At 38.1% G+C, this 27,428-nt stretch overlaps 1 protein-coding gene across 4 annotated transcripts in view; it reads left to right on the top strand.

The window, feature by feature from the left end:
* LOC130918568 (arf-GAP with coiled-coil, ANK repeat and PH domain-containing protein 2-like) overlaps positions 1–27,428 on the top strand; it is a 76,655-nt gene that overhangs the window by 23,089 nt on the left and 26,138 nt on the right. For 3 of the 4 annotated variants that reach the window (XR_009063783.1, XM_057840372.1, XM_057840370.1), the window contains exons 3-13: positions 5,872–5,991; positions 7,652–7,705; positions 9,591–9,649; positions 10,335–10,518; positions 11,820–11,864; positions 11,958–12,053; positions 16,840–16,914; positions 22,211–22,323; positions 26,574–26,625; positions 27,016–27,116; positions 27,222–27,327. Coding sequence is in view for 3 of the 4 variants with exons in the window: in XM_057840372.1 (XP_057696355.1) it covers positions 5,872–5,991; positions 7,652–7,705; positions 9,591–9,649; positions 10,335–10,518; positions 11,820–11,864; positions 11,958–12,053; positions 16,840–16,914; positions 22,211–22,323; positions 26,574–26,625; positions 27,016–27,116; positions 27,222–27,327 (1,005 nt within the window). In the remaining variant the exon portion in view is untranslated. The remainder of the gene's footprint in view (positions 1–5,871; positions 5,992–7,651; positions 7,706–9,590; positions 9,650–10,334; positions 10,519–11,819; positions 11,865–11,957; positions 12,054–16,839; positions 16,915–22,210; positions 22,324–26,573; positions 26,626–27,015; positions 27,117–27,221; positions 27,328–27,428) is intronic. The other variant, XM_057840371.1, reaches the window with a different exon arrangement.

The raw sequence follows: 27,428 nt of genomic DNA, 5'->3' as shown, positions 1-27,428 counted from the left end.
CATGTTTGAAGTGTCTCCTTTTAACTGCAAGTTTTGGAGAAGGCTGCCTGTTTTATAGCCAGCGAAAGTAGGTCGTCTTTTTTCCCCATTCACCTCAATGTAGCAATGCTAACATATATAGTGTTTAATATAGATGTGTTTTCTTAATTTGTATGTCTGAACTTTAATTCTACAGCGTGTTGATGAGAGAAAAGAACTGGAGAGTCTCATATGCCATCACCACGCACGCACAAATGTATGCACGCACGGGCGCGCAGCGATAAAACGCCGTGAAAATGACCGCCCTCATTTTTATTTACCATGCGATAAATGGGCTCATTGCATATCGCGACAGGCTTAGCAACTTCAATAAAACACGTCATTAGTTAGTTAGACGGACTTACAATCTCCTGTTGTTATCATTCACGGCCGATGTGCAGCCAAGCTTGGCACTAAAGAGATAGGACACAACAGTTTACCCTCCTTTGTTTCTTTAAAAATAAGTCAATGTTTTGGACTCTGGTGCGCTTTTTTGGCTTTGTGCCGCTTTCCCCGCTTGCATACCAAGCGTCCGACATTCTGAACTTTCTACGCATATATTTTTTTAACCCTTCATTAACCGTCGACGGGATGTTGTGCTCGTCGACGGATTTACGTCATCGATGACGTCGACTATGTCGACTAGTCGGGACAGCTTTGGAAAATATGGAACCTCACCATTCGAGCGAGGTTATGTCCGAAAGTTGAAAGTGATACCAATGTAGCAGACAGTGTGTGGGGGTAAAAACACTCTTCCTGAGACAAAAACGCGAGGTGACTTGTGCTCTTTTGGCAAAGACATCAAGCCCGCTACAACAACGATAACACCATCAGACCTGTGCACATATCACACTGCGACACCCATAGTTAAGCGTTATCAACAATAGGTCAATAGTAGAGCAGAATAATGTTACTAAACATAATAGGAAAGAATCTGACCAAAAGGGCACAGGATCTTATGGCGTGTTTACAGCATGACTTGTATAATTTTATGTGAGCGGGAATTAGTTCTCTTTTTATCTTTCGTATGGTAAATAATTTTTCGTGAAAAAAGCTTCAAAAAACTTTTCGTAAAATCTGAATATTTTGTGGACCGAAGCTTTCGTATTTAGAGGTACGAAAGTATATCAACTGTTAAATGGGATGGTCTTTTTGAAATACGACGTCAATATTTATTTCACAAAACATACTTGGTTTAGTAACACAATATTGTCTATATGTCTATTATCTTTGTTCTTAGGGAACGGTGGTTAAAACCAGGACCTTTGTGATGCAACTCAAAAAAAAAAAAAAAAATTAGGGCTGTCAAACGATTAAATTTTTTAATCGAATTAATTACAGCTTAAAAATAAACGTAATTAATCGCAATTCAAACCATCTATAAAATATGCCATATTTTTCTGTAAATTATTGTTGGAATGGAAAGACAAGACACCAGACGGATATGTACATTCAACATACGGTACATAAGTACTGTATTTGTTTATTATAACAATAAATCAACAAGGTGGCATTAACATTATTAACATTCTCTTGAAGCGATCCATGGATAGAAAGACTTGTAGTTCTTAAAAGATAAATGTTAGTACAAGTTATAGAAATTTGATATTAAAACCCCTCTTAATGTTTTCGTTTTAAAATTTGTAAAATTTTGAATCAAAAAATAAACTAGTAGCTCGCCATTGTTGATGTCAATAATTACACCATGCTCAGTCATGGTGTAACACATAAAATCAGTTGGACCCAAGCGCCTGCAGAGGGCGTCAAAAACCAAAAAACAAGTAACAAGCTGACGTAACACTGTGCTGTCATTTTAATCTGTTTGAGCGGGGCATGTGTGTTAATTGCGTCAAATATTTTAACGTGATGAATTAAAAAACTAATTACCACACGTTAACGCGATAACTTTGTCAGCCCTAAAAAAATATTATTATGATACAGTATTTAATATTTTGCAGACAAGCATCTGCTCCACAATTAATTCCAGTTGGTGGTAAATACACAATTGAGTTGGTAGAATATATATATATTTTTTAGAAATATGCTCAGAATGAAAGTGCTGTATTTTCGCGACCATAGGGAACACCCTGTTTAAAGGCGCAGGTTCATTTTTGGGTAATATTTTTGTATTTAACACACACAAGGCGCACCGCATTATTGGATGCATGAAAAACATACACTAGCACGGGCTAGCATACACGCTAGCGTTTTTTTTTTTTTTTTTTTTATAAGGCAGCAGGAGCAAAATTGAGTTCAATTGTACAAAGAATTTAACATGGTCCTCAAATCAAACACAATACGTGGCAGGTTCACTCTAGTCGTTGTCAGAGTCGGTTTCCTTGCCGCGCGTCTCCTCCGCCTCTGAAATTGTTAAGGCTTTGCCGAAGCACAAACAACAGTGCAGGCAAACACCTTAGCCCAAGCATCCACAATCCATTCGCAAATTGTGGCATAACTTGCCTGGCGCTGATCCCCAGTCTTTGTAAATCTGTGTTCTCCATTCGTCATCTATTGCTCCCACGGCGCTCTCGACTTTAAACGCCTGGTTTACTCCGACGTCCAGCGGTTGGAGTTCCTTCGTCAAGCCTCCTGGAACGATGGAAAGCTCCGAGTTCATTAGATGCACATCCACACAGCAGGCGTGAGATGGGCGCATGGGGCACAGATCAACAGGGATGGTGACGCGTGGAAAAAAACATCCGGTCGCTTGACGTACACTTCCCCTCAGCCACTCTCTCATCTTCTCGTCCATTCAGCCCTTTTGATCAGCCTTCACAATGACTCTGGCTGGAAACCTTTCTTTAGGCAGCGTCTTCCTCTTAGAAATCACCATAGGTGGCAGTTTCTTTTTGTTTCACGTAGGTGATAGCTTTGAGTTAGAACTGGGCTTCGTAGGCTTGTCTCTTTGCAGTAGATGCCATTTTTAAGGGTCCTTCGCCAAACCAATGTTGTTTAGCCTAATGCGCACACTCGAACGTTATAGCTACTGGGGGCACGCCTCCTATTACACGAAACCTTCTCCCTTTAAGGTTCTCGTATGGCTCTCACTTATGTCAGCCTTTTCAGAAATTGCTCAGTCAGACAGACATATTTTCGTACTCCGTCTACATAATAGGCGCACCACATTATTAGGTGCACTGTTCATTTTGGAGAAAATTTTTGACTTTTAGGTGCGCCTTATGGTGGAGAAAATACAGTAAACATAAATATATGTGTGCCGCTAAATGTTGTACTTGCAACCCTAAAATGTAAGATGAGGGGCTTTTGTGCGCCCACTAATGTTATTTTAAATCTCTTTAATATTCATTAGTTCCCCGTAAGGGTGTAACGGTACATGTATTTGTATTGAACCGTTTCGGTACGTGGTGCTCGGTTCAGAACGGAGGCGTACCGAACGAGTTTCTGACGTAATGTAACCCTTACTTTTCGAAGCTGTGAGTCGATCGGGTTACAGTTTCTTTGTGTAGATTATATTTACTCCGTTTTCTCTACTATAATGAGGACCAACACGGTAGGACAGTATAACCCAGAAACGTCAACGGCGCGACAACGCGGCCGCCGCGACAACGCAGTGAAACGCAGTCGTTAAAGTCAATCAGCCAATGCACACCAGTCGCAGTGCGGCCGCGTGTTAGACGCGTCCCAGAAGCAGCTCAACACGACGCTCGCGAAAAGAACGGCAGAGTTTATTATTTGACGCGAGACGCGACCCTCCTGCGTCAATACTACTAGCTAGGATCGGGCAGACCGGAAGTCACTCGTGTAAAATACGGTGGATCCGGTTGATTTTCAAACTAATATGCAATCGTAACCTACTTTTTGAGTCCATCAGATCTCTTGAGTGGTAGATCGGGGCGCAGTTGACTTGTCTTTGTTGATTTACTGCTGTCTTCTCTGCTATAATAATGACCAACACGGCCCCGTGTTCAATGCAAAACCCTCCTACCACAACAAAACAAGTAGGAACTAATATTCACATAGGAACTAAAGTTATACAACATAAAATATACAATATAAATAAATACTACATCACATTTGTAAAATATAAACACATAATAAAATAAATAATAGCCCATTTAAATAAAATAAACTGAAATGAGCTAAAACACCTGTAATTAAACAATAGGAATAATACACAGATCCTGCTTACATAATTAAATTGATTAATTTCTGTGTGGCGTTTTAGCTTGAGAAAATCCACCAATGAAGCTTTTGAAAACCGTTCATAACAAAAAAAAGATTCATCGAGGCATTTCATTTGTAAAATACATGTTAAAATCTTTTGTCATTGGGATTGCTTTTCTCTTTAGCACAGGACTTCATTTTTTCTTCTTTTTTTCAGAAAGAAAGCTGACCAATACGCAGGGTCTGAAAGGCAAATTGTTGCTGGATTATTATCTTTAAATACCCGCTACTTTTTGACCAGAATTTTAGCTTTGTATAGGCTAATGTTCCTAGTGTTGAAAACACAAAGGTGTGTAATAAACAACTCGCACATTTATATTTTGCATTTTGTTTTCTTACTGTACCGAAAATGAACCGAGCCGTGACCTCAAAACCGAGGTCCGTACCGAACCGAGATTTTTGTGTACCGTTACACTCCTAGTTCCCCGTCATCCCATATCTCATATCGTAAAGCAAGCCAATCTCTGTTGCCCAAGCAACATGTTTACTAACTGAGGGAATGTCCTTGGGCCTAAACTATTCATGTTCATTGTTCCTGGAATTACAGGGTTCTCACCCTCCTCCTGCTCATAACCCCCATCTCTTTGACTCAGTCCGGCGTTCACTTCCCCTCTTTCTATAAAGAGGAAGTATCTATTGGAGGAGTGGGAGTGTCTGTTAGTAGTCGCCTGTGTGCGTGTGTGTTTGGGTGTGTGTGTATGTGTGTGTATTGATGGGTGGAGATGTTTAATACTTACACATGAGTAACACACTTAAAACAAGAAATTTTGAAAGCATTATCCCTATAACTCCCATAATTGTTAGTGAGTTCTCCAAAGACACTTAAATTTCCCCCCCTTGCTGACTACGTACTTTGTATATTTTTAACTCCTTTCCATATTGACACAATACATCAAGCTGTGAATTTGTTGATGCCAGTTGCATTCATTGTCCACACATTTTTTTTGTGCCCAACAATTGTAAATATATACTTGCCTTTGCCAGTGTATTCAAACTTTGTAGAGTTCTTCACATATTTTTGACATTTCTCATCAGTGGCTTTAACCAGGGACTCTACAGCCACATGATGACTAGCCTATGAGCAATTGGACATGTGGAGTTTACAAGATGCTTCCAGTGCTTGCATGAGGTTTTGCCCTGTGATTGACAGGCAATAAGGCACTTCTTACACACAGTTAACCTGAACAGACTGTAGCTTCCCCTGACTTGACCTTGAAGAGAATAAGCAATAGACAATGGATGAAGGAAAGGAACCCAAATACAGGGTAGAAAATGGAAACAAATTTTATAAAGAAAATGCACTATGCACTATTAGGTTTATCTCACCCATCATTAGGATAAACAATTTCCCCAACACTAAAATCTTTTTCTTAATAGATATGGAAATGGGTGCACTGGTGTTTGTTTCAGACCTTGACAGTTGAGGTTGCTTTTTTGTTTGCTGCATTTTGGCTTGGACATCTGTGGGAGCGAATAGAGTATAGCCAAGCTCTGTTTATGTTTACATAACCTGAAATTATCTCTATCCTACCAGTGACCTAGAAGGGAAACAATTGCCTTGTTTTTACTAAGGAATTAATGTTGTTTTTAAGTCATGCGTTTCACCACTGAATAAAAGTCAAAATTTTTGCACCCTTGATATACTTACGTGATGTTATCTTTCTTTAGCTGGTGAAGTTGTGTATTGGGATGATAGATGCTGGGAAAGCTTACAATGCTGCCAACAAACAGTTTGTCAACGGGATCCGGGAGCTAGCCCTCCAATCTACCAAAGATGAAGTCATCGAGGTAAACCTAATTCTGATTTATGCCTGTTTTGTGTTTTTAAAATTGGAGCTGTATTTGAAAGAATTTAATTGATGAAATTGCGCATTGAAGCACTACTAAGTTGTGTTTTTGACTTGACTGAGACAAAAAATAACATAACCAAGTTTTGTTTACAAATCACAGGACCAAAACAATATATAAAAGTTGCAGTACAAATGATAGCCACTGCTCATTCAGTGGATAAAATAGTTGCCCCAATCCAGACATAAAAAGTAGAGGTGCACGATAATTATCGGTCCGATAATAGGAATTATGACCTCATCACAATAAATCCAATAACATTATTAAGAAGCCCGACAATATATAATTTTTTTGCACGGTGTCGGTGGATTTGGATGTGTGCGTTTGAGTTGTTTAATGGACCAAGACCACAAAAGTCTCCTCTCGCACCAAATATTTTATCTGCTGACAAAGCACAATACGTGTGGAGTTTATGTTTGTTTTAGTTCAGTGCTCATTATTCAGGGGAACACATCGTCAATGATACTGACTAATTGATTGTGATTGACTCAAATTTAATTTATTTTAAAAAATAAATATGGGCACTTAATTTGAAGTCAAAACTGTTCTTGTGTTTGTTTTGTTCATTATAATAATGTTCATGTCATCATGAAAATTCTGGTTAGGTCAAAGGCAAGTCTATGCTGAATCCACCACAAGTATTTTTGGCCTACACGTGTTCAAAAAACCATGTGGATATACATTTTAAAATTATATATATATTATCGGTTATCGTGTCGGTATGGCCTTGAGGAGCAGGAAGTTATCGGTATTGGTTTTAAAAAAATGGATATCATGCGCCCCTAATAAAAAGATAAATTATTTTAAACCTTTGACCTCAGTTAAAGTGACATTAAATTTGACAATTCTTTACAAAAATATCTTTACAAAGGTAAATGAAAATTAAAACAAAATCTCAAAAAAAAAAAGAACCAAATGTGGGAAATTACATCAACTACTGAACTATTAGACCTTGGTACCAAAATTTTTGTTTCTCTGTGCAAACACTGCTCGTCACCAAAAGAAGACTGTTGCCTACAGTTAGAGTTGACTGCCACATAATGATTTGGGGTTGTTTTTCATCAGCTTGAATTTTGGCCTTAGACAAGGTAAGAAAACACAAATAGTTCAAAATAACAGGGGTTATTACAAAGCCTTTAATCTTCAGATCGAATTCAAAACAATATCAGGGAAACCTACTAACAGAAATTATAGGCACTCTAAATTATCGCATGTGAGTGCTTACACCCAGATCCCATAAAATTATTTTGAATAGAACTGGTTAATTCTGCATCCAAGTTATTCGATGCCTGCACACTTGCCACATTCATTCAATAATTTTTATTTGCCTTCTAAAAATGCTTTTTTCCAATAGGCCATATAAGTCATAGGTCACATTGCGTGATATATCTTGGTTTCATTTTAACGTCATAAAACAGCATTTTAACTGGGCTGATTATAATTATTTATATAGAGTGTAAGTATTTTAAGGAGCAGGAATGTTTTGTTGTCCTTCTACAAAATAATAATGGGGAAGTTTGCGTTTGAGTAGGCCACATCATTGTTTTCTAATTGCCAAAAATCTTCTGTTGATTAATTTCACTGTCTTTTGCCTCCACAGTCCAGTCTCTCAAAGTTTGCAGAAAGCCTTCAGGAGATGATCAACTATCACACGGTACGCTTTTCCATGTGGAACAGGATATGTTCCACAGAATAGGAATTCCCTGTTGACAGCTGGCCTATGCTGGCCTATGACAAAACCCAATTGCTCTGACTGTTTTGATGCTGCATCTCAACTTCAACAATTTCCCTGCAGTGGTCTGAAAAAGTATCTTAACCTTTTGGAATTTCTCATATTTCTGCATAAAATCACCATCAAATGTGATCTGATCTTTGTCAAAATCACACAGTTATAAAAACAGTGTCTGGTAAAGACTTACAGAAATCACTGGCACAGTCCAATATCTCTGTGCACATAACAACTATATGTAAAACTATTGCCAAGAATGGTGTTCATGGGAGGATTCCATGGAGGAAACCACTGTTGTCTTAAAAAAAAAAAAAAAAAAAAAAAAAAAAAAAAAAAAAAAACATTGTTGCTCGTTTATTGTTCGCAAAAAGGCACTTGGGCACTCCACAGAAGTTTTGGCAAAATATTTTGTGGACTGATGAAACCAAAGTTGAGTTGTTTGGGAGTAACCCACAATGTCATGTGTGGAGGAAAAATGGAACAGCTCACCAACATCAAAACCTCATCCCCATCTTAAAGCGTGGTGAAGGGAGCGTCATGATTTGGGGCTGTTTTGCTGCCTCAGGGTCTGGACAACTTGCAATCATTAATGGACGAATGTATTCCAAAGTTAATCAGCATATTTTGCAGGAAAACCTGAGGCTTTCTTTAAGACATTTGAAGCTAAAAAGAAGATGGATGCTGCAGCAAGACAATGATCCAAAACACAAAAGTAAATCAACTTCAGAATGGTTTCAGAACAACAAAATACACGTTCTGAAGGGGCCAAGTCAAAGTCCAGACTTGAACCCCATTGAGATGCTGTGGCATGACCCAAAGACAGCGATTCATGCCAGACATCCCAGGAATCTGACTGAACTACAGCAGTTTTGTAGAGAGGAATGGGCCTGATATGTTATGGTACTGATCATGTGCCAGACTGATCTGCAGCTATAGGAAGCGTCTGGTTGAAGTTATTGCTGTCGGGGGGACAAAATATTAAATGTGTTGGTTCACTTATTTTTCCACCTTCTGTCATTGTTTGCATCCTATCCTCATTAAAATATGAAAACCTATAAATGTTTGGGGTGGTTTTAGTTAAAGCAGACACTTTTTTTGTAACTGTGTGATTTTGACAAAGATCAGATCACATTTGATGGTGATTTTATGCATAAATGTGAGAAATTCCAAAAGGTTCAGATACTTTTTAATACCAGTGTAGTAGACTTGGGCTTGTGCCATAAGACACATTCTAGAAATAGACAATCGGCAGTTATTCAACACTAAAGTATATTTTCACAAAGCTATTCCAATTCTTCACCCGTATTCTTTTACATTTATCAATTAAGGATGGATGTATGGCATGAGAATTAGTTTGTCTAGAAAACGCTGGTCACATCAGCTTTTTCTCGAGTGATTGTTGCCATACAGCAATCATTAAGCACATGATCTCAAACAGTGCTCTGTTTGACGGTGTTTGCCTCTCCTAACTACACTATTGTCCTCTGTTTTCCAAAATGCATAGTATCTATAATAAGAATGAAGTAGTCGTGAGAAATCTTTGCACAGTGGTAGATAAGGTAAGATTGAATAACAAAAATAAGCAAGCCTATGTCACAATGAGATAAGGTAGGCTTGAATAACAAAAATAAGCAAGCCAATGTCACAATGGACAAACAAGTGTAGTGCACTTGCCTAGCGAAAACATCTTGTGCCCTGCCAAATGATTGCAGTTATATTCCTACTATTCTCTTGAAAATTATTTTTCTTGTTTCCTACAATAGTTGTACATCTACATACAATGATTGTTTTTTGTTTTCGTACTGTACAGATATTATTTGATCAGGCCCAGAGATCAATCAAGACCCAGCTTCAAACATTTGTTAAAGAGTGAGTATGAAAAGAATGAAGAGGGCTTTTAAGTCACCATGAACTGATTTCTATTCTAAAGCCATGTCATATTTATTATGTAAGCAGAAGGAAAGTATATCTTTTAGAGTGGATGGAGGTTGCTGAATGTGTTTTAAATTGGGACTTGTTTCCAAATATAGGGCTGCAGGTGGGCTTGTACTTCAAAGAAGCAGTGGGATCATAACCCCTGTTAATGAGGTTTAAAAAAAAAAATTTTTTTTTTTTTAAGGAATTAGCTTATTTTGCCCCCCGGCTCACCAGAGTTTAACACCCACATCTTTAGTCACAATGCTTCTCTGATGAAGCATGGAAATGTGTCCTTCATATTTATGCACTGCCTTAGAGCATTCAAATATGACTTAATCTCTCTAAGCCCAAAGACACAACAGCAAATGTGAGACACAAGAATATTTAATGTGTCTGCACTGCAGAGACTTGCAGACTCACGGCTTCGTTAGTATAATGAAAACTTGGGGTCTGTGTGGATTTTTAATGTAATTACTTTTATCATTCACCTTTCTCAGTGTTAACTGTTGAATCAAAATGACTGATAACTTGGCTTCTTTTCAAATGTCACTTTCACTTATGGTCTTTATGGACAACGTGACGGCTTTGCAAAACCACCTAAAATTCTTCCTGTCTGCCCACCCTATTCAATTGCCAGTGATCTACGTAAGTTTAAAGAAGCCAAGAAGCAATTTGACAAGGTGAGTGAAGAAAAGGAAGCAGCACTGAATAAGAATGCCCAAGCTCCCCGCAACAAACAGCATGAAGTAGAAGAGGCTACCAACATCCTGACTGCCACACGAAAGTGCTTCCGACACATTGTCCTCGACTACGTTTTACAGGTAGGATGGCATGATTGGATGACCGAAAATAAAGTGACGTAATCAATAGTTTTCTGAAACTCGTGAAGAAAAACTTCTCCAAAAGGATATTTTTTCAGTAGGAATGAAATAAGTTGTGGCATGCATCTTTCATTAAGCAGGAGTTCTCAAATGCTGAACTAGCAGTTAGAGATTTGAACAGAAAGTCTTAATTTGCTGAGTCAGGGTTAAACATGCTGATGTGGTACCAGGAAAAAAGAAGCTCAGATGTTTGATCTCACTAAATACAAAGTACATTACCACATGATAGGGATTTTGCAAAAATGGTAGGGGTACCATTAGCACTGAGGAATCCTATTTCAGTTATTTTGCATAGATGTATACATAGCATAGTGTTGGGGTGGGGTTGTATGTTTCATCAAAAAAAATGTATAGAACATGAAAAGAGGAAGTGTATGTGGAAATCCAAATAAAAATCCAGAGTGCATCATAGCAACTATAACTTTCACATGAAATAAGGCCAATCTAAAAAGCCTTAGGATAAAAAAAATGCAGATTCGCTGAAACAAAACAGTTTATTAGTTTGCCCTGTGATGTATAACAATGTCTCTTAAAAACCAAGCTTAGCTCTCATAGTTCTTCCCGTGAACTCGGCTGTATATCGGAAATCTATGTGGCAAGCTGCTGGCAAAGCAGAAAGAAACCTTCCACTTATAGGTATAGTAAGAAACTGTGAAGACCTGGAATTTAGCTTTGCTGCTGTTTTGTTGCATTTAGCCAAATTATATATTAGAGTTTAAAGTGACACAAAATATGAAAGATGCAGAGGGTTTTAGTGAAGTTGGAATTTTTCAGAATGGTGTCTTTTCTTCACGTTATGCAACACCAGTGTGTACATCACATAATAAAGCCAATTTTTGTAATCATTTTCAAGTGAAATTATAATCATTTTAGGGTTAAGAACAAATACATCATAATACATATTTGCTATTTTGACATTTTTACAATATGCAGTTGCATTCTCTTTTCTCCACTCTGCAGTATTGTCCTTAAGTTGCTTTGCAAGCCGATTTAACAATTTATTTATAATTAGATCTTAAGGGAAGAAGAAGCTGGGCTGGTTGCACGGAGGAAAGCAGATAGAGAAACGAAGACGAGGCTAGAGGCAAAAATTTAGAAACTACTGGTGACATGGGTATCGTCTGCGGTCGTGTTGAGCTCCCCCTGGTGGAACTACTAAAACCTCATCCTTGTAGTAGGAGTAGGGTCTACATCCTTTCTTCAATCACCTAGCTCAACATTTTTATTCAATTTTTCTGCAGATTAATGTGCTACAGTCCAAGAGAAGATCAGAAATCTTAAAATCTGTAAGTACCGTATTCTTCATGTTCCATCATGTCAAGAGGCTTGGCTCACTTTTGATCTCCGGATATTAATGACTGTCCTTGGCCCCATCGCAGATGCTGTCCTTCATGTATGCCCACCTGACCTTTTTTCACCAAGGCTATGACCTCTTCAGTGAATTACAGCCTCTAATGAAACAGCTTGGAGGGCAGGTACAGCCAGCATACAGGATAGCTCAAGAAAATATGCATACAGTACATGCTTACATTCACAACAATGTCTTTTAACCCTTTATTTTTGTTTTCATGAATAATTAAAATCTTAAAGTAATAAAATGATAATTAAAAACTAACAGAATTTAAATCAATAAAACAAACTGGTATGGCCTCTAATAACATTCTAAAGTTTATTTTTTAATTTTATCGTAATTAAATGTCATAGCAATCATAGGTAAACTCATTGCCTGCCATTGACAAATATACACACAATTCATTTACATTGGGATTACTGGCAGTGAATGCTCATCTTTCAGTGTCATTGACACGATCCACTAGACATCTAATCTATTTTGATAGGAGTCTCTTAGACAAAATGGATTGGCCGTCTAGCGCAGTCAATGGCAACCAGTGAGTTAGTTGAGAGCCCTATAGAGGGTTAAGATGCTTTTACTAACTAACGAAGGTATACTTGAACTTATTTACAATAGTTTCAAAATCAAGTGCATGTCTTATGTCTTAAATACTTTTCTGTATATTTCAAACTGACTACAGTGATAGCTCAACATACGTTTTTTAATTCAACATACGACATAATATTTGACTGGTCATCTGCCTCGACATACAGTGGTACCTCTACATACAAACCTAATTCGTTCCAGGACTTTGTAAGTTTTTTAAACGTCGAGCAGGATTTTCCCATAAAAATAATTACAATTCCATTAATTTGTTCCACAGCCCGAAAACCTACACTAAATCCTTAATTAATTCTGCTGCTACTATTGCAGATAGCAATTACACGTAGCAAAACAAATGAATTATGAATACAAATCGGAATAATGATACCTGTAATAATGTAATGAATCAGGTTCTAATGTGGCAGATGTGTTTTGCGTGGTGTACTTGAACGCATAGCGTGGCTGAAGTGAGAGTTAGAGAGGTGGATTAGATGCTTTTCATGTTCTGTTGTTGGCGTTAGCTGCGGCGGACAGTTGGCGTGTTGTGTTGCACAAGTTGTCAAATAAATGATTAAAAACCTTACGAAGCTGGCAATTTCTTTGGCAATGTTACGGTAATAATAATTGTCACCTTAACTTATAAAGACTAGCGAACGGAGGTCGGAGGAGGACCGTCGAGATCGTAATCATTCTATGGCTGTATTGTCGAGCCACTTCACGGACCCGCACACCACGCTTATCAGTGTCTATCATTTCTATCTTCATTTCAATGGTAAGCGTCTCCTTTATCCTTTTTTTTTCACCACCTGCACTAACATTCTTGGAACCCATGTTGATTTCTCTCACAAGAAAATCCACTGTGCGTCCATCTTGCGGGAAAACGAACCGCGGCGCTGTCATAAATCGTTGTATTTCGAGCATGCCGTCAGATATAGAAACAAATGTCAAATTTTACAACTGATGTTCAAAAGATTGCGTGTCAAAGCGATCGTATGTCGAAGTACACCTGTATGTCCAAATGCTCGAGATACGACGTTTACGACAGTGTCCCAATTTTATTGTTTTCCCGCAAGATGGCAGCATGTCGGAGTTTCATGTGAGAGAAATCATCATGGGTCCTGAGAAGGTTAGTGCAGGTGGCAGTAGTGGTGGAAAAAAAAGGAAGAATGTGAGGCTTATCATTGAAATGAAGAAAGAAATCATAGTAAAATATGAGCATGGTGTGTGTGTAAGTGAACTGGCCAGACAATTCGGTCGGAATATGTATACAATCTCGACCCTCGTTCGCCAGTAAATTAACGTGAATAAAAATGATTTTTTCCGTTTTTTTTTTTTTTTTTTTTTTTTTTTTTAATCATTGGTTTTGTTATGTGTTATTGCTATTAGTAATTGCACCTGCAGTATTTATTAAGCATTTGTTGTAGGTTTTTGGGTTGTGGAATGAATTAATCGAATTATAATTCATTCTTGTTGGGAAATCTGTCTCAATAAACAACCATTTCGACATACAAACCAGGTTCTGGAATGAATTAAATTCGTATGTCGAAGTACCACTATATAGCTGAAAACTGCTACATGTTCGATTTGTTTAGTAGATTAGTGCAGATATTGGTATTATAATGTAAATACAATTTACACGGATACGTAGTTGTAAAACAGATCCTTTGTGAACTTGAAGTTATTCTGGGCGAAGCTGCGGACTGAAAGAAATGTTTACATACCAGTACCGTGTGGTGGATAAACATTCATTATTATGCTTGGTGGTATCTATAGTTTGATTATAACAGCATTTTTTGTTATGAACTCTAAATGAGTTTGTCTTTGTCAAAGACTGTATTCTTGTAACATTTGGTATTTTAAAATGAGGACAATAATTTAAAGCGGCAGGTAAAGTAAATGTGTGTGCATCCTATGATAAACAGCACTCCCTTTTAGGCCGCGCTTGACTCTGAGATGATGATCTCAAGTAGAATGAGGAAGAAGGCGGCTAAAGATGTGTTTTCCCACCGTCAGTCTCACTGGAGTTTCGAGTAAGCTGAGAGAATGCGGTGGAGAAACTCAGGAATCTTATTGAACTTGTATGGATGGTTAGCAGGTGATTCTATGGCTGGATTAAGAAAAAAATCAAAATGAGAGGACATTTTTCGGTTAGTGGGTGAGTGACAAGTTTGAGAAGAAGAAAGTATTGGAGTACAATAGTTGAAAAGGAGAGAAGGCTTTTTTGTGAGTGATTTCTGAACAGTTCAAACAGCATTCCTCTAAACTGGAGTGGTGAGACACGTGCAGGTTTTTAACTCTGGTGCTGAAATTGGAATCATTATTTGCAAGAGAGAAGTATCAGGAAAATAGAAGCTGTTGTTTGATGCATATTTAGGACAGGATAAGAGGCGGAGTGTATTCTTCCATAGTGATTGACGTAGAAGGAAGAGGCACGTATGGAAACGGATGGCTTCAACTGTGAAAAGACCAAAAGGAAAATTGGGAGAGGAAAATGAAGCTGAACTCTGCTGTGTGAATCTGGAAGGCTGCATACTAAACTGTACAAAAGTGACAAGTGAGGAGAATCAACATCCAAAAAGTGAGAAGCAAGGTCAAGAGGATTTAAGTCTCCTTCAATCATGAAGCTGAAGAAGGTGGAGCGGCTGTGCAGGGAAGTGTGGAGGAGCTGTCAGCAGGTCTGTTGTCTATTTATGACTAAGGGCAGGAAAGATATACTACAAACATCTGCCTTTATTTATATGTTATTGTGGATGGACAAGGAAATGACAGAGGTAAATAAATCTGGTTTGCAATTCTTACCAAAAAAAAGTTACTTGTACAGATGTCAGTGTACTAGATAAATTGGGTGTTTTCAATTATAGACTTTGTAGACATTTAAAACATTCAGGTTAAAGTGATTCACTCTCTAAACGTATGTTGGCGAGCTTTAAACGCATCTGAATAAAATGTAGGTAGATAGACAATCTGGACTGGACTGGACTTGTTGTTATGGTTGTGACAGCGGGAAAATATTTCCCATCTGATGCTATCATACTGCTGCTCTGCAGTCCACCCATTTCCTGCCCAAACAAAACAAAAGGCATCTTTTTTTTCTCTCAACACCAGATAGCTGCATGCTTTAATATGTTTCGCCAGAATAAAATCTGAAATTACGTCATAGGTTTGTCAAACCATTGTCAAATGAAAGTACAGTACAAGCCAAATGTTTGGACATACCACATTCAATGCAATACAAATGATGGTCCCAACCCCATTGAAAACGCAAGAAATTCCACTTAATAACCCTGATAAGCCATACCTGTGAAGTGAAAACCTTTTCAGGTTACTGCATCTTGAAGCTCATCAAGAGAGTGCCAAAAGTGAGGGGAAAAAAGTAATCAGAGCAAAGAGTGGACACTTTGAAGAAAGTAGAGTATAAAACATGTTTTCAGTTATTTCCCTTTTCTTGCCAAGTACAAACCGCTACTTCTATTTGTTCCATCATAGTTTTGATATATTAATTGAGAATTTATAATGTAAATCGTAATGAAAATATAGAAAATGCACAAATGATGAGGTGTGTCCAAACTTTTGGCCTGTACTTCATGTATATAGCCTCCTGGAAATAAATTATTTGTTCCGTCCTCCTATATTAGTAAAATAGATTATATGCATGCACACACAGAAAAAGCAAATAAAAAACATCATATTAACAAGGTTATACATTTCACTTGAAAAAATTGAAATTACATTTTTTTTCATTATTGGTGTGACGAAACAATGTATTTGTGAAGCTGAAAGTCTCAAATTTTGCTCACTTTTGTTAATGTTACCCTCTTTATGGATTGGCCTGTTAGAGAATGGTCCATTTGTCTTGCATTCTGCTTTGGGTCGAATTGTGAGCACAAATTATAAATAGACTTGAACCGCAATTCCTTGAGGCAAACTGTTGCATTTGTGGCACTGGGCTTTTGTTGCTTTCGTCTATGATCGGAAGGGCATTTTTTCCCCCATGAATGCAGTGATTACTTGCAAGGGTGAAAAGAATCATTCATTTGCCATCTGATTTCCCACAAGATGAACTCTTTACTAATGGGTCAATGTCATTTGTTAGACAGGGATTTTCTCAAGTTGTTTATACTCTAATCAATTGTATGTAGGAAAAGTGAGACATCTTTTCATCCATTGCATTTGTTTCTAAATCCAAAGCAGTTTTGGATTAAGCACTGGAAAATAAGATTGTAAAAAGGCCTTAGTTATTTTTGGGAAATCTCGGAGTGGTTGTTTTGAGGAATGAGTGTGACCAGGTGGTTTAGCATGCCTGACTAATCTGATGTCCTTTGCAGTTGGACCAGCTGGTGGTGGATGCTGCCAAAGAGAAGCGGGACATGGAGCAAAAACACTCCACCATCCAGCAAAAGGTACAAATCTAAGTAACTGCTCAAATTTAAACTAAGGTAGCTAACTAAAGTAGCTGAAATAGCAGACATAATTGTACTGTTAATGTCTTTCTGCAACATACTATATTAAACATGTGTGTTAAAACTACGTATATGACCTGACTGTAGAATAAAATTTCAAATGTATTTGGGGGGGGGCGGAATCAACCCTCGAAAGTGAGACTACATCCAAATCATGCGAGAAGCTTGTAAACTGCAGTCTATACATCCCACAACCTAGCGTGAATGGAGTTTATTAAATATCTTCTAAAATCTCAGCTTGTGGACTATAATAATTCGATGTCAAACAATTATCAATGCCTAATCATGCAGCCCTTGTCTATTTTCGGTCATGCGAGGGGAAATTCAAGTTGTCTAAGTCATGCTAATACACAAAAGACAAAATGAAAACCCACTTGGCATACTTTAAGGGAATGGTGGAAGTATTCCACCAGCGATCGTATGCAACGTGATGCCACAGGATGGTCTTGACCACACACCAATAAATTATTAAATATTGACGCTAAACAATAACAATTGAGCGAGTTACTTTGTAAAACTCTGTGATGGCTATATACACCCTCTTTAACACGCAAAGATTACAAATATTAACTTAACTCTAATATTCGACTATCAATAGAGGTAAATTACACGAGGTGTTTAATTTTGTCTTCACATTTTCATCCGATTCTGTTGTCTGTTTACCAGTTGTAATGTTTGCGCATGCATGCTTGCTTCCCATTAACTCTTATCGTCAAGCTCTTATTTTGTATGTTGTCTGTCCACAATGCTCTGTCGCAACTCCTCTGATTGTCTGATCGGATTTTTCCCCAATTTCTTCTTCTACTTACTTCAGGCGGCTTTGCAGGTAAGACAGCTTTTCTTCCCCCCCCTATGACCCACTTTGCGTTGCAGACTTTTTTTTTTTTTTTCTTGGAAATAAAGACTTGTCATTCTAGCGTTATTATGAGTAAAAATAATTTGATATTAAAAACCCTCTTGATGTTTTCGTTTTTATACAATTTGTAAAATTGGTTTAACTGGTAGGCCACCATTGTTGTTGACGTCGCAGGGTGGTGACGTCACTGGGTTACGCTACCAGGCTTCCAGATCCAGAGTATGACTTTAGTGACGTAAACATGTCATCCGTTCAACCCGATCAACTTGAACCCGAGAAGAATATTAATGAGCATGACAGTACTGTTGATTTTTCACAAAATGAGCAGCGAAAACAAAATGAACAGGAAAGAATGGATGAGACGAGACGAGAGAATGAAAAAACCGGTGTGCTGCCAAAATGTGCTACACCGGCGAAACGTCCTACAAGAGGTGAATTTGACACCCAAAGTACTACCGTGCGCTTTAAGCTTGTTTTTTTTTTTAGATCCATACAGACAGTCCATACTAAAGATGCGTTAAGAAAATACTTAAAAATAGTATTATCCAATAAGGATGGTTTAAATACGCTACGTGACTAGGCATGTGCCGATAACCGGTTCCAAGGTACACCATGGTATGAAAGCATCACTGTTTCAAAACTGCAAAGGTTTTCAGCCATACTGTCCCTAAGGTATTAGCTATTTTTTTATGTAGCATAAATGCAGAGAGAAATCCCTCGCTTGCAGCTGCAAGGTTCAACCCTTCCCCAGTTGCTCAGTCTCAGTGAGTCAGCTGTGCTACACGATGGCTTGAGGAGGTGAAACACCTGAACTTTTTCCCCCAGTTGAAGAAAACTAAATAGCTGATATGGGAATACTTCGGCTACAGAATTTACAGACGGCTGCGGCTTAGAGGAAGAGGGCCAACCGACATAAAACATGCTGCATTTATAAAAAAAATTAAAGGTTAGTAAATACTATAATGAAAGTTTCCCACCAGCTACGACAATTAACTCCAGCGTGTTTAGTGTGTCTAGCAGTGGTAAAACGTGTTTTTTTTTTCCTCTGACAACTGTATGTGTTGAGAAAGAGTGTGTGTATAATGTAAACATGATACGAGTCATACACACTTGCTTTTTATGTAAAACAATTCAATTATTTTTTTTCTTACGATAATAATGTTAAGCTGTGGGTCTACACTCAACTAAAAGATGCATTTATTTGAATTTTTTTAGAATATTTGTTATTTTTTTGTTATTATTTTTATTTATTTGAACTTCACATACTTGTTTCAGTTGGCTAGTATGTTTTGAAAAATTAAAATCCTGTTCAATGGAAACAGGTGTGCGCATGTGTTGGATGTCTCGCTGCGTAGAAGGAATCGCAGAACACCGGTAGTGTTCGTCTAGTAACAGTGACAAACTATGTCATCACTGCGAGTGTCCATTGCGCGCATTGAACATGCCGTCCTCCGCAAGTCAAAAAATGTATTAAATATTATAGATTTTTGAATCAATGGCAATGTTTTATGGGTTTCTAATAACATATTTTAGTAAAAGAGAACAGTTGTGGCTTCTTAGAGCCTACAAGTTTTTAAGTCCGAGGTTCCCTTTAAAGCATGGGTGTCCAAACCTGTCCGCAAGCGCCGCTGTGGGTCCTGGTTTTTGTTCCTACCAATCGAGCACAGACTGTTTAACCAATGACGTTTTTGCTAAAACAAGCAGCACCTGACTGCAATCAACTGATTACACTTGTGAGACACCAGATTGGTGAAAAGATGTCATCTTGTTTTGTAGGAATAAAATCCAGCACCCACTGCGGCCCTAAATGGAATAGTTTGGACACCACTGCTTTAAAGGGTCGGCAAAGGGAAAAAACACTAACCTCTTCATGATTATTACTTTAATAGACCACAACATTCAACTGGCAGTTTCATCAAATATCACGCGACAATTACAACTGATTTTTTGTGGAGCAAATGACAATGTTTAATTTGCTTTGTGTATGACTTTTTATTTTTTTGGGGTAGAAACGATGCGCTTTAAAAGTCAACATTTTTTTGAACTGACATTATTTTTGGAACCAAAGAGTTTTGTTAAACACATTTTATAATGTAAACAGCAAAATAAACACATAGAGCATTCCTTGTGCAATACATTCTCTTTGTGCACGGTCATGTGATTTTATTCTACTTCTGGTGACGTCCATGATTTTCTGAATCATTCCCACCGTGTGTATTACTCAGACTTGACTTTACAGCCACTGAAGATAGAGCTTGTCTGCTTTCACGAGGGCTTTTGACAGCTTGTTTTGAGTAAAAGGCTGAGTGTGTTGCTGCTAACCTTAGTAGCCGATAAATGTTTGATGACTGGGCTGTTTTGCACAGTCTACTTTAATATCGGATCCCCCCCAACACAAACAAACACACAAGCAGGCACTCAGGTGACCTTCAAAGTATAACGCCTCAAGAGGAGGAGGAGGAGGAGCAACAGCAGAAGCAGCAGTGACAGTGTTTTGACAGATACGCTAAGTCAAAGGAGGAGGTGTATTTGTTGAGAGAAATAGGCATGCTACTGAGAGTGTTGGTCAGATGCTACATTCGGAACATGCAGAAGATTTCTTGACCCCAAAAGGGTTACAAGATTGTGGCCATTGGACAGCCTTGTTGAAAATGAAGATTTTTAGTCGTTTCCACTATGTTTGGTATCTGGTGAGTGAATCACTGGTGTACATTTACGTGTATCGCTGTTTAGAGTTGATTGCAAGTCTGTGCCCATGACTTTTAATTTTATTTATTTATTACACTTTCTGTCTTACATTAAGCTTGTTTTTTCTCTGTAAATCTTTATTAGGGCCATGAAGTACATCTTTCTTTTCCTTTTGCTGTGTGTGATGTTTAGGAGGTGACGGAGTTCGGCTCAGACCACCGAAACTTTTGTGCTTGGAGGTCATCCTCCGTACGTAGTATCACCTCTTGATTTGTGTTTGGTTTACATTTTCTAATCAAAACTTTAGCCATTCCCTTCCTTTTTTGCACTAAACATTGTTTGTGTACATGATTGTTCCCACGACTGCCCATTCATTCGTTTTACATGCATTTATGTTGATGTCTCTTCCATGTGTGGCATGTTTTTTTGTGATGCCTCATTGAATTTGCCAGTCTGCTGTGATCGTTAATTGTTGGTTTGAAGTGAACAAGAAAGAGTGTTGCAATTGAGTTATTTTTTTTGGAGTATGTGTTCATGGTCCAAACTTGAGTTAATTTTTCAGCGGTCTATTTTCATGGAAATTTAACCTTTTATCAATAGGTGTATGTAATGGTTGGCCACTAAATTGTGTCCCACCTTAAGCAAGAGATGACGGTTCAATTGTGTGTGAGACTTTTCCCATTGCCCTTTTCAAGACCTTTGTTTTGCACCCAAAAATAAATCACTGTTGTCTTAGTGTGTGTCATGCGGACTGTGGTATTCACCCGTGCGTGTGTTATGAAATAGTGGTTTGATGGGGTTGTTGGGGGTTCAACAAATTCGGGTCATTCTTGAGTTGCTTTCATGAAACCATGTTTCAGAATATGCCAATACTCACTGCATGGTCTAAAAAAATAGGCTCAACGTAAACAAAGTTGGTAATGCACGTTAGTCGCACTTAAATCAATTGGCATTTTGCATTGCTCATTACTGTAACACTTTTGTTAAAGCCGCAAAAGGTGGACCTCCACCATATTAAATGAGTTTTTGTTAATTTTTTAAAGTGTTTCCGTTATTTTGTCCAACCCCTGTAGATTGCAATATTAGAGATATTGCAATCTACAATGGTTGGCAGGTCAATTGGCCTTGACGTAAACTGACTCCTCAAGGGTATACGTAATCACACACATGCTCGCATCCCAGTGTTCAATGTCATTTGAAGCGGAGGAAGCTAGAGGGATTTTATCACAGTGTAATAATAGCTCACTCAGGTAGTTGAAGTCATACGAGAACAGTGAAGGTTCCATGACAACACATTAGATTGTTTTACAGCGGCGCACTAGGAATGTGCTGCTTGGCAATTGCTACAATTGTATTGTGAAATATGAAATTTGGGCCAAATGTATAAAATGTGTAGTATTTTGTGTAGCATTTGAAAGCAAATAAAAAGCATCAAACTGAGGAAAAGCATTTTAACTTCATTCTATTTAAAAAAATGAGGTTGTTTGTGAAGCGTGCCATCATCATAAGCACTGAATATTTCTAGGTCATTTTCTACTCAATACCCTTTCTTTTTACTTGGAAAAACGTACAGTCTCACCCATCACCTTATAAGGCAATCAGTTAAAACAGAGTTTGCAATGAATTGTGCGTCTTAACTGTTTTTCAAACATGTGCTGCTTTTTATTTCATCACTCTTTCCTCCCAATTTAGGACTTCTCAACCGACGACACAAAGTTGGAATACAACGTGGATGCGGATAATGGCATCGCCATGGAAGGTTATCTTTTTAAGAGGGCCAGCAATGCCTTCAAAACATGGAATAGGTATGTTGAGAGTCACGGGACTTCTTCAGATATGATGAAAATCATTGACAATTCGAGGGTAGGGATGTGAGACTATGCTTGATTTGCTTGGTTATTGCAAACAATCGTCATTAGGTGCCAACCTAAACCAGGTGACTTATTAAAGACCTAGTCCTGCCTAAAACGGTGAAAAATTTGATTCTGATCGGATGAGACCTGTAAAACCTTATTATGTCACAAACAGCAAAAAATGAGCTTCTCGTTATCTGGGAACTGTTCAAATTGTTCACACAACGCTATTGATACCTATATTCATGCTACTTGGCACTTTACACCCCTCCACCACTTCAAGGTTAACATAATTGGAACACAATCTCAGATCATTGGCTGCCACATCACTCTTCCCCCCCTCCCTCTGTCTGCTAGGTGACCTGTCCGCAATCACTCACCTGTTCACTTCTCGTAGCTATTGTACAGAAGACTCCTCATGAATTGGAAATCTCGGAACACCCTACATTTTCAACACGGAAAAATCAACAGAATTCATCCCCTTACAAAATACAAACTCCTCTGAAAATGACAATCACTCCACTTGGTCACAATTCATCTGTTACACTATTCTACTTTTCTTTGCATTTATATTTTATCTGATTACCAATAGTTACAGAATTAAAAACAGTCATTCCATTGTCGTCTTAACAAACAAAACAAAACCAAAAAAAACAATTTTAATTATCGTAGCATTATTTTTTTAACCTTTTAATCACATTCCACTCAGTACACTACACCACATTGTCCACCTCCCACTACAGCAACCTATTAGTTTTTTTTTCTAACTACTTAATTTTCATAGCATCATGATTTGACACGATGATTCCTTTATTTAAATAAACCACCCTATAATACTCAGTAATTTATAGTTTCTCATCTGATTAGACAAAGACCTTTGATTTCCTTACCCCTCTCAACCGTCCCACCAATTCTCCGCCATGGACAGTTTTTAGTAAGAGGAAAGTAGATGACTAAATCCCAAGATACGACAGCCCCCTCGTCTTTCATTAATGCATCACACACCCTTCTTTGCAATGAATAAATAGATTTATATATGTAGATAAATTGCATGTAGAGTAGGCCTGCATAAAATATCGTTTGAATATCGCCATCGCGATGTGCACATGCGCAATAGTCCTATCGCAGGATTTGCGATCATTATTATTTTTTGAACACGTTAAATTTTGGTTTGCTTCATAAAAGTAGCAAGTGTGCAGAGACATAGGTTCCTGTATCCCTTTTATATACAGCAGTGTTCATCATTCTCAGATAAACTCCCTTAGCCTGGGTTAAACAGCATTATAAGATTACAGACATATATCGCGGTTTTGCAAATGTTTGCACTTTCAGTTCTTAAGTAAATGAATAATAAATACAGATAAAGTGAATTGAAGCACCTTAAATCTATATTGCAACAATAAAATATAAAGAAACTATAATAACATTTTTATCATGATGAATATGATAAATTGTTTAAAGAATATAAAATAAAGAAAAAAAATAAGAATACAAGAATAAATGAGAAAAACAAGGGGGAAACACACGAAGAACAATCTAATAAAATAATGAGTGCAATACAGTAATACAAAAACGTGGCGAGTCAACCAAAGTCTTCCCAAACAGAGCTATTCAAGACATCAAGTGAAATTTTTTCTAGTTTTAATGTTGCAATATATCGCAAACACCCAAAAAGTTGCAATGTAAGTTTTTTCCAATATTGTTCAGCCCTAATATAGACTAAGGGTAAAGTGTTATGCCATAGACCAGGGGTCGGGAACCTTTTTGGCTGAGAGAGCCATGAACACCACATATTTTAAAATGTAATTCCATAAAAGCCCTACAATATGTTTAAAATTAAAAATACAAGTAACGTGTGCATTTAATGTAATTTCAACACTTTTAAAGTGCAAGGGTTTGGGTTAGTCTCTGAATTATTTTTAATAACGTTGTTATGCTGTTGCTAATCAATGATTATGTATTTCTTACCATTAATGCGACTTGAGGTGCTGCATGGTTTTGCTGATGGCTTTGTTGTCTGGTTGATACTTGGTGGGGTTAAGCTTCATGCAGGCGTTGAGAAACTTGTATGCATCTCTTTTCATGTTCACGAAGCGCCACGAATCATGTTTTTCCCCACAACGCACGGAGCACCATCAGTGCACACCGAAACAAGTTTATCCATCAGTAGATTTTTTTCTTTAGCAAACTGAGTGAAGGACTTGAATAAATCCTCCCCGCTTGTTGTCCCTTTCATGGTCAAAACCTTGCAATCGCGCTGAATTGGGATAAATTGCTTACGTCTGTTGACTCCTCCAAAGCGGGAGAAAAAACAGTGCCGCATTTATGTCCTGCACTTGCGTTGCCTCAGTTTAATTTGACATCGTGTTGGTAAGATCGCGAACAGTTCTTGCCGACAGAGGCATGTCTTTTATCCGTTTAATTATCTTGTCTTCATCCGAAAAGTAGTCAAAAACTCTCCACAAAGGCACATTCCTCTGTCCATTCCTGCTGAAAAGTACGATACTCATCTTTTTTTCTCTTCTCATCTTTGACGACTCTAGCTGCTGTTATTACTATTGCATTATACCATTATATTTTTTGGCATTACCTGCATTAATTGGGTTTATACATGTATGTATGCTCGCGCGCAGACACAAACATTGAGAACTCTATGGCATTGTGTTCAGGAGAATGACATGAAAATGCTGGTTACTATATGGACGAAATGCACCAAGTGTTATAAGGATAATTTGTTCTTTATTTCCATAGAAATAATAGCCAAAGTGTTTGGCTTTAATTGGTTTCTTTGTTGGGGGTTGGGGGAAGTAATATTGTCTACATGCATGCACTTATCTATGTGGCAAATAAGAATGAGAAAAGTTAGAGGGGGGAAAACCCATATCGTGAAAGGATTTTTCCCATATCGCACACGACTAGTTTGTGGGTTTGTGTATATATATATGTGTGTGTATATGTGTATGTACAGTGGGGCAAATAAGTATTTAGTCAACCACTAATTGTGCAAGTTCTCCCACTTGAAAACATTAGAGAGGCCTGTCATTGTCAACATGGGTAAACCTCTACCATGAGAGACAGAATGTGGAAAAAACAAAAAAACAGAAAATCACATTGTTTGATTTTTAAAGAATTTATTTGCAAATCATGGTGGAAAATAAGGATTTGGTCAATACCAAAAGTTCATCTCAAAATTTTGTTATATACCCTTTGTTGGCAATAACGGAGGCCAAACATTTTCTGTAACTCTAACTCAAGCTTTTCACACACTGTTGCTGGTTTTTTGGCCCATTCCTCCATGCAGATCTCCTCTAGAGCAGTGATGTTTTGAGGCTGTTGTTGGGCAACACGGACTTTCAACTCCCTCCACAGATTTTCTATGGGGTTTAGATCTGAAGACTGGCTAGGACCTCGAAATGCTTCTTACGAAGCCACCCCATTGTTGCCCGGGCTGTGTGTTTGGGATCATTGTCATGCTGAAAGACCCAGCCTCGTCTCATCTTCAATGCCCTTGCTGATGGAAGGAAATTTTCCCTCAAAATCTCTGGATACATGGCCCCATTCATTCTTTCCTTTACACGGATCAGTCCTCCTGGTCCCTTTGCAGAAAAACAGCCCCAAAGCACGATGTTTCCACCCCCATGCTTCACAGTGGGTATGGTGTTCTTTGGATGCAATTCAGTATTCTTTCTCCTCCAAACACGAGAACCTGTGTTTCTACCAAAAAGTTCTATTTTGGTTTCATCTGACCATAACACATTCTCCCAGTCCTCTTCTGGATCATCCAAATGCTGTCTCGCGAACCGCAGACGGGCCTGGACGTGTACTTTCTTCAGCAGGGGGACACGTCTGGCAGTGCAGGATTTGAGTCCCTGACGGCGCATTGTGTTACTGATAGTAGCCTTTGTTACTGTGGTCCCAGCTCTCTGTAGGTCATTAACTAGGCCCCCCCGTGTGGTTCTGGGATTTATGTGTCCTTTATAACCGCAAACCTGTTTCACTCACATTCACACGCACGTCACACACCAAGCTCATTGGTGTTGGTTTCACTTGTCTGTCCGTGTTGTCTTTTCACTGTATTGTCATATAGCACATAAAGTGTGTTAATATTAAAATGAAGTCTCCCATACCGTTGAAGTACTTTATCTGAAGTATGGATTTTTTTTTTTTTTACCCCTGCTTCCTAATTTGGGATTTCTTTACAGACGGTGGTTCTCCATCCAAAACAATCAGCTGGTTTACCAGAAAAAATTTAAGGTAAGTGACACCCAGCGCACTGACCTCCCCTATACATTTATTACTGTTGCTTATTTTTAAAGCATAACAGCTAATTTTAGCAATAAATAAATGTTGCATGTAATTCCAAATTGTTAATTTTCTGGACTGTTTAAGGGCTTTATATATTTTTTTCCCCCGGCGGTGCTCTGCAGATGAGATTTCTCAACCCCTTCAGTACATTTTCAAAGTGAATACCTGCTACTTTTAAATACATATTCTCAAATTAGTGTATGTAAGCCAATGAGTCAACCCCTTCAGTATATTTTGAAAGTGAATAACTGCTAATTTTAAATACATATTCTCAAATAAGTGCATGCAAGCCAAAGAGAGAAAAAGAGGTTTTGATTACTGCTTTTTCTGTGTCCCCAGGACAACCCGACTGTAGTTGTGGAAGACCTGAGGCTATGCACAGTCAAACACTGTGAAGATTTAGAGCGGCGCTTCTGTTTTGAGGTGGTGTCACCCACCAAGTAAGTGCACATACAAATACACTGCACAAGAACCTATTCGTGCAGTCTTACTGCTCGCTCACATTGAGCAGAAGGCAGATGTGTGATGCTTCTGTGTCCCAAAAGGAGTTGCATGATGCAAGCAGACTCTGAGAAGTTGCGCCAGGCATGGATCAAAGCAGTCCAGAACAGCATTGCTACTGCCTTTCGTGATAAGGGCGAAGATGCTGAGGTAACAAAAAAAAAACAAAAAAATGCAATAAAGCTGACTGCATGGTTGAAAAATATTCACATTAAAAAGTAACGATGATGATATATCACATAGTACTGCAT

Source organism: Corythoichthys intestinalis, chromosome 7 (genome assembly GCF_030265065.1).
Source record: "Corythoichthys intestinalis isolate RoL2023-P3 chromosome 7, ASM3026506v1, whole genome shotgun sequence".
NCBI classification, from domain to species: Eukaryota; Metazoa; Chordata; class Actinopteri; order Syngnathiformes; family Syngnathidae; genus Corythoichthys; species Corythoichthys intestinalis.
Note: the sequence above shows the minus strand (reverse complement) of the source record. Positions and strands in the feature narration are given on the sequence as shown.